This window comes from Copadichromis virginalis, linkage group LG22, assembly GCF_057382275.1.
Source record: "Copadichromis virginalis isolate Kocher_CV1m ecotype Utaka linkage group LG22, C_Virginalis_male_GT1.1, whole genome shotgun sequence".
Classification (NCBI taxonomy): domain Eukaryota; kingdom Metazoa; phylum Chordata; class Actinopteri; order Cichliformes; family Cichlidae; genus Copadichromis; species Copadichromis virginalis.
The window spans coordinates 24,862,321-24,869,935 of NC_140638.1; the positions used below are offsets into that span (position 1 = coordinate 24,862,321).

The 7,615-nt window shown below is 41.1% G+C and overlaps 1 protein-coding gene across 1 annotated transcript; it reads left to right on the forward strand.

The window, feature by feature from the left end:
- The first annotated feature begins 382 nt into the window (after positions 1-382).
- On the forward strand, positions 383-6,448 carry LOC146683421 (sodium-dependent neutral amino acid transporter B(0)AT1-like). The gene is made up of 12 exons (XM_085445966.1): positions 383-851; positions 1,394-1,534; positions 2,016-2,153; positions 2,242-2,423; positions 2,512-2,622; positions 3,220-3,332; positions 3,422-3,550; positions 3,663-3,819; positions 3,942-4,146; positions 4,233-4,392; positions 5,005-5,167; positions 5,288-6,448. Exons 1-12 carry the CDS (start codon positions 653-655, stop codon positions 5,495-5,497), a joined length of 1,908 nt encoding a protein of 635 aa, XP_085302092.1. The 5' UTR covers positions 383-652; the 3' UTR covers positions 5,498-6,448.
- The last annotated feature ends 1,167 nt before the right edge of the window (positions 6,449-7,615 follow it).

The following is a 7,615-nucleotide window of genomic DNA, read 5'->3' on the forward strand; positions in this document are numbered from 1 at the left end:
TGAACTACTTGACAATCATACTGTGAGGTAAACATGGTATAAACTTAGAGAAAAAAATCACTTCCACAACTCTGTGATCATTTTAAAAATACTTTAATGGTTATCATTTCAAATAAGTCACAAATGAGCTTTCACAGACCGAATAATGTTCTTATTGTAGCAAGAAATAAGCCATCTAGTTTATCAGGGATTACAAAAACGTGACCCGATGGTAAAGATAGAGGTTTATATTGTATCATTTCCGGTATTAGAATTCACCCAATCACTCTTCGCCCAGGGAAAGGGTTATTGGCAGCATCTCGTGTAATGTATTAACCACTAAGAACAAGGTTGCACCTTTTTCCGCTTAAAGTTGCTGACATCATATAATATAACACAGGTTAAGACAAGTGACTGATAACCACAAGTTAGGTGCAACGGGTCACAGTAAATGCCTCAGTGTACCTCACATGGACACACAGTAGGGATAAAGGAGAGAGGGAGAGATAGTCCTCGGAGACTCAGGAGCCGACTGCACAGAGGAGGTTTACTTCTGAATCCTCTCAGTTGCTTAAAAATTTACAAAAGTAACAGAACTTCTTATTAAAGAGAGACACAGAAGCTCTTATTTCCAATTTCTTTTTTGCACGGAGGAGGTTTACAGCAAGCCACCATGAAGCTGAAATTACCAAACCCAGGACTGGATGACCGAATCCCATCTCATGAAGATTTGGAAAGGATGGAAACCGAGGAGGCTGGGGACAGGCCCAAATGGGACAACAAAGCCCAGTACCTCCTCACCTGCGTGGGCTTCTGCGTGGGACTCGGTAACGTCTGGAGGTTCCCGTACCTGTGTCAAAGCCACGGAGGAGGTATGCAGGGACGTGTGGGGCAGTAGATGTGAAAGATATTTGAATATAGACTAGATGCCACAAAAGAAAATATCAGTGGATTTACTTTGTTTTTGCTAACAAAAGGACACTATGGATTTTAGTGATTAGAAAGAAATTATACCATTTGAGAAATGCTTTTGTTAAAAGGTTACAACCAAGTGATAGGACAAAGCATGCAGACATGTTGTATCAACACAAAGAACCCCACAGTATGAATTATGGAAATGCCCGTTTTATTCACCATAAATAATCAGATATAGATGCTGACTAGATTTTTATTGAATTTTATTTCTATTTAATGAAACTCAAAAAAATAAAGTCTTTCTTGAGATAAATGCTATGGGAACGGTAATGTGTGAGTCTTATTCTTGGTTTGTACAGTTCCTAGTTTAGCTAATAAAAAGCTGCTTTTCACAGTTTACAAGTATCTTTGTGCTTAGTTTCCTTTGTTAAAGTGTCTAACAAAGTGAAAATCTCACCACTTTGCTAATTCATTATGAATGTGAATGTTGTGCTTTTAGGAGCGTTTATGATCCCGTTCCTTATCCTGTTGGTTCTGGAGGGAATCCCACTGCTGCACTTAGAGTTTGCCATTGGTCAGCGCCTGAGAAAAGGCAGCGTGGGAGTGTGGAGAGCAATCAACCCTTACCTGACTGGAGTTGGTGTGTACAAAAAAAAACATGCATGTGTGTGGGTGTGTGCGCCTTCGTATCTTTGTGTTTTATTGTGTCTATGTTGGCAAAATGGCTCCACAGACAGCAATAAGTTATAATTCCCGTAATGGCTAAATATCTCATGTATTAACTAATTTAGAGTTTTTAGAGGATGAAATTGATTCTGCTGTTCTTCCATTAGGTTTGCTTTTGCAGCAACGGTTACTCAAGCTAGGTTTTAATACAAAATACAGACCGAGTAATCATTCCTATCCAAGCATTTAGAAAAAAACACTCAATATTGGGATCACTTAAGTGTACACTGAGCACCATAATGAGACCAAATTCCTGCCAAGCATATATCATATGTAACATATATAAACATAGCACTTACTATGCTGTCATGCTAAAATAAGCTAGCAAACATGGCCCACATCTTAAGCAGATAATCACTGTGAGTTTTTCCACTGCTTTCTTCATTCTTTTGCAGGCATTGCATCGTTACTTGTCTCATTTTTGGTCGGTATGTATTACAACACCATCATGGCCTGGATCATGTGGTACCTGTTCAACTCCTTTCAAGATCCTCTGCCTTGGAGCCAATGCCCTCTCAATGCTAACAGCACAGGTGTGCCTTCATCTAACAAGAGGTTACAATAGAACGTTATGCGATGATTAGCCTGCCATCAAGTTGCTCTTGCTTGTGCCGTTTGCAGGTTTAGTGGCTGAGTGCGCACGGAGCACCACTGTTGACTACTTCTGGTACAGAGAGACTCTGAACACTTCAGCAGCCATTGATGACTCTGGAGGTTTGCAGTGGTGGATGGTGCTGGCCCTGTTCGCTGCCTGGACTCTGCTGTATGTGTGCTGCATTCGTGGCATTGAGACTACTGGCAAGGTCTGAAAAATCACAATGTCTAAGAAAAGGAAGTGATTTTTACATGTAGGTTTGCTCAGATATACACGTGCCATCTTTCTTTTTTCAGGCTGTCTACATCACCTCCACTCTCCCATATTTTGTCCTCACAATCTTCCTCATCAGAGGATTGACTCTCAAAGGCTCTACAGAGGGAATAAAGTTCCTCTTCACACCAGATGTAAGGGTTCAATGTATCACATGTCACAAGAATCAGAAGGGACAAGATGAACTTATTTGTCATTATGGTTTTTGTACAGTTTTACAACGTCTGTGGAGAATTACTCAATAACGTCAGTGAAACCTGGACCTCATTGTTTCCACTCTTCATGCTTAGCTAAGCTAGATGGCTGAAGGCTCATATTTATTGCACAGACATTACAGTAATATATGGTTATATAACTGTTAGAAAGTGTACTTACAGAGATACAAGCCTATTTCTTTAAGCTATTATTTGCCGTTTTAAGACACCCAGGCCTGAAACATGAGAGCAGTAAACCTTTATCACAGGACTGATAAAAGCTGATATAAAAGCTGATACTGAAGGCTGAAACGCAGCACAGTTAGTACTGTAAATTCCAATACATAAGTAATCTAGATAGGCACTTTAAAGCCAAATTACCTGGTGACAATTGTGCAATTGTGCATTGTGTGTACCCTCTTAGATTATTAACTAACAACAGCCAGTGAGGTGGGAAAGTGTCCGTTTTAAAATTCTGTATAGGTCAGAAATCTGCTCACAGCTCAATAAGAATGCTTATCTTTGGATTCTCTTTAGGTGGATGAGTTAATGAATCCACAGACTTGGTTGGATGCAGGAGCTCAGGTTTTCTACTCCTTCTCCTTGGCTTTCGGGGGCCTCATCTCTTTCTCCAGTTACAACTCTGTTCAGTGAGTAAAGGTCTTGATTACACAGTCATAATGGAACTCACTGTCCAGCAAGTGTCCTCACGCTATGTCCCTTTAAAATCTACTTGCAGCAACAACTGTGAGCAAGACGCCGTTCTCATCTCCATCATCAATGGCTGCACCTCGGTGTACTCTGCAACGGTGATCTACTCCATCATCGGTTTCAGGGCAACGCAGAAATTTGATGAATGCCAGGGAGAGTGAGTTTCAGTTTGCACAAAAGATGACATTACAATAGGGGGAAAAAATGAGAGAGTGAGATTTACTTGTATCTAGATAGACTCATATGAGTTTTTTCTTACTTTTTTTCAGTAACATCCTGCATCTCATCAATGCCTTTGACTACCCTGAAACCTCCATCACAATAGAGAACTACGATCAGGTTCTGACCAGCCTAAATCAGACAAATCCAGATATCATCCAAGGTTTGCCCTTAAAAACCTGCGACATTCAGAATTTACTCAGTCAGGTCAGTGGAGCCTTTATTTTTTTGTATCCTGTTAATTCCCTGATTATTTGCCCAGTTTGAGTGTCACAAAAATGATTCAAAATCGATTCAGAACTTGAAAGATTTGCCCTGTACCGCTTCAGGGTGTGGAGGGAACGGGCCTGGCCTTCATCGTTTTCACAGAGGCCATCATCAAGATGCCTGTTTCACCTCTCTGGGCAGTCCTCTTTTTCATCATGCTCTTCTGTCTCGGCCTTTCAACTATGTTTGGGAACATTGAGGGAGTGGTGGTTCCCCTTCAAGACCTTAGAGTTCTTCCTCAAACTTGGCCTAAAGAAGTTTTTACTGGTAACTTTCTCACATTGAGAACTTCTTCATAACCACCATGGAAAACTGGGTATGATTGTAACCGCCTGCTTGTGTTGTTTTTTCAGGTCTTACTTGCTTAATATCCTTTGCTCTTGGGCTCCTATTCACCCAACGCTCTGGGAACTACTGGCTAGCTCTTTTTGACAACTTTGCAGGCTCAATCCCCCTCCTAATCATCGGTTTCTGTGAAATGTTTGCAGTTATCTACATCTATGGGATTGATAGGTAAGTGTGCCCGTCCTTAGGTGATCATTGAGTCAGCTTCCAAAGTAATGACCTTCTAGGTACTTTATCAAACATCCGACCATCTAAACAGAATCATGTTTGTACTTGTCATTATGGGAAAGTTCGCTTTCCTGGTATTTTCATAAGAGGCAGAAAAGATCAGTGTTCAGTGAGGCAACCAACAGTTCTTGTTAGAGTTCAAACAAAGCGTTGCCTTCTGACCTTGCAGTAGAGATAATGTAACTCATCACAGCAGAAGTGTGTTTTAATGTTGCAACAGGAAGGGGAGGAATGTGTAAAATGTACTTTTGGCTTAGAGTTTCTGACCATGCACATGAAAGCAGTTAAGTTGACTTATTTATAACAATTATCTAATAGTTAGAAGAAAAGGTGCAAAAAAGGTGGTGTAATATACATCTTTTAATGTTGTCAATTTGGACTCAAAGTTAGCTTAGAGAAAAATAACAGACTACAGTCTGCTTTGGTATCAGCCAGTTGAGCAAACAGTGACATGTGATGCTTTATTTACTGTAACTAATAAAATCTACAAGGTTGCCTTTTATGGATGATTTTTACACGTATGTATGTCTCCCTCTTATTGCTTTCAAACAGGTTCAACAAGGACATTGAATTTATGGTTGGCCACAAGCCCAATATTTTCTGGCAGGCAACATGGAGAGTGATTAGCCCACTCCTTATGATCTTCATCCTAATTTTCTACTTTGTTACCCAAGTCACCAAAGATTTAACCTATCTGGTGTGGGACGAGGAAGCGGTAAGTTTGTTGTTCACAGTAGTTTACAACAAGTTTTTACATACAGTAACTGCAGGAATAAAGATGTAGTTTGATGTTTTGTGCTGCAAAATGTAACTTTTTTGTTGATCCCGATCACAGGCGAGCTTTCCCATACTGGAAGCACGTCCCTATCCCTCTTGGATCTATGCCATCATCTTTATCCTTGCTGGAATTCCCAGTCTGGCCATCCCCATTTTTGCGCTCTTTAAATTTTTCCAGAGGAAGTGCTGCAAGGACAAAAGCTACAAAGATCACCCAGTGGACACTATCTCAGCCAAAATAGAAATGAACGGCAAAGCAAAGTTCTAGGTTGATGTCGCCTTGATTGTTTAATGTGACTGATGTGTACTTGCTTTTATTGATGTGTTCTATGCACACGATTGCGACTGCTGACTATTATCTTTGAAAAACAGATGTGTATTTTTAAGTTGTTAGTTAGTTTCTGCATGATTGTGCACTTTGGGAGATTTATTATAGGGCTACAGGACACCCAATGGCTGCTTAGCTTATCTTGGCAGAAGGAAACAGGTTGACCTGCTCTGTTCATAAAATATGCTTACAAGCATCTAAAGCTCAATAATTAACATGTTCTCAGATTGCATCTGTATGGAGTGCACAAAGAAAAAAAAATGGGTGAGCCGGTCTGATATGTTTCTCCTGTACCCACAGAAAGTAGTAATGTTAAGTTAACCAGTCAGTGGTTGAATATATAACTATTCTTTTGATATTTTAAATGTACCACGCATGTATGTCTAATACAGACAATTGACTAATTATGGGACAAATCCTGACCATCGTTCCCTAGAGTGATGGCTTTGCAGTCACTAAATCTTTCAGAAGAATGGTATTCATTCATTCAATCAATGCAAAGATGAACTGAAGATGCTTTGGTGTCACGTGGCAACCCGGCATATTACTCAGACACTTTATGTTGCATTTTCCTGTGGTGTGCCGAGTGCCTCTATATACATGAGGTTTATTTGAATATTTTGTAAATAATCCTTGGATTAAGTAAGATTTTTACACACTGTAATAATGTCTTAGATTTTTTTAAGCTGGAAAAAAACGAAGAATACAGGCCTCGCTACCATTCAGCCCCCTTTTGTGTTGTTTGGTTATTGTGTTTTTAAGGCGGACTGTTGTAAACTTCTACCTTGTGATGTACAGTTCCAAGAAAAGGTTTGTGAAATTTCTGCACTGATCCTAACTTGAGGCACAACTATTGATAAACTTTGTCTGACTAAACTAGCACAAACAACGGAGCTTTTCATGTCATTATTTGAACACACTGAGCACACCGATCATGTCATATGTTTGACTTACTAAATATTGAATTGATTAACTCTTATACTTTCTTTAGCAGCGTCCATGAGATGTTTTCAGTAGCCGCTCGTGAAAGTTCTGCGATGAGCAGCAGGACTTTTGTAAAAGTGTTTCAGTTTCTCAGTATTTCTGGAATGTTTTGTACATCACTCTTCATCAGAGCTCGTCTTTTTCACTGTGTTCTTTGGCTCATTGAAGTATTATAGCACCCAGCAATAACAATTGGTCATGAAACCAGTATCGATGGCTGCAAGGCAACTGGGACAAAGCAACCCCAAACCATGATGAAACCTCCGCCATGCGGAGATGGAGTTTTTGGTGTTAGTGTTCAGCAGGTGCTGGCTGACCACTTCTGGTCTCGATTCATCCGGCTGTACCTTCCAAGCCTGCAGCTGCGGCAGAAATGGCAGTCATCCCCCGCGGATGTCACAGAAGGTTTGGTGGTGATGATCGTAGATCCTCAGCTGCCTCGCACTTCCTGGCTCGTGGGTCGCATCTCCAAAGTCCACCCCAGTGCAGACGGGCACATCAGGTCTGCTGACATCAAGGTGAAAGACAGGACCTTCACCCGACCTGTGGCGAGGCTGGTGGCACTGCCTGCCCTCCCGGACGAAGACAGAAGGCAATCATAGTGACTTTGTTTGTAAAGTTGCCTTTTGTTGTGAGCAAATGTACTCCATACATTTGGGGGCGGCTGTACAAAAGGCCCCGTAGTTACGGTTGTTGTTCAGTTGTTAGTTCACCTGTAGTTTTTTTAGAGTGGCCAGTAGAGGTCACCCTACCGCTTTGTATGAGAGAGACTATGGGCAGGGAGAAACGTGGGCAAGGCACCTGAGCTTTTCTGCTCCGGATTACCAGCAGAGAAGTGGTCATTCCGTGAAAAGTGTGCGTTAATGAGCAACGTTAAGTTTGTGATGTGTGAGGATGTGATAATAAGATGTGTTTGGGACTGTAACTGAGGTTAGGGGGGAAATTACTATGTTTCTGTCTGTGCCGCTAGCGGGCGCTAGGCTAAGCTAAGCTAACTCTCCTGCCATGTGGTTGGGTATAACTGTGTACTGGGTTAGCTCTCTCAGTGGGTCTATACGTGAGTCGTGGGTAATA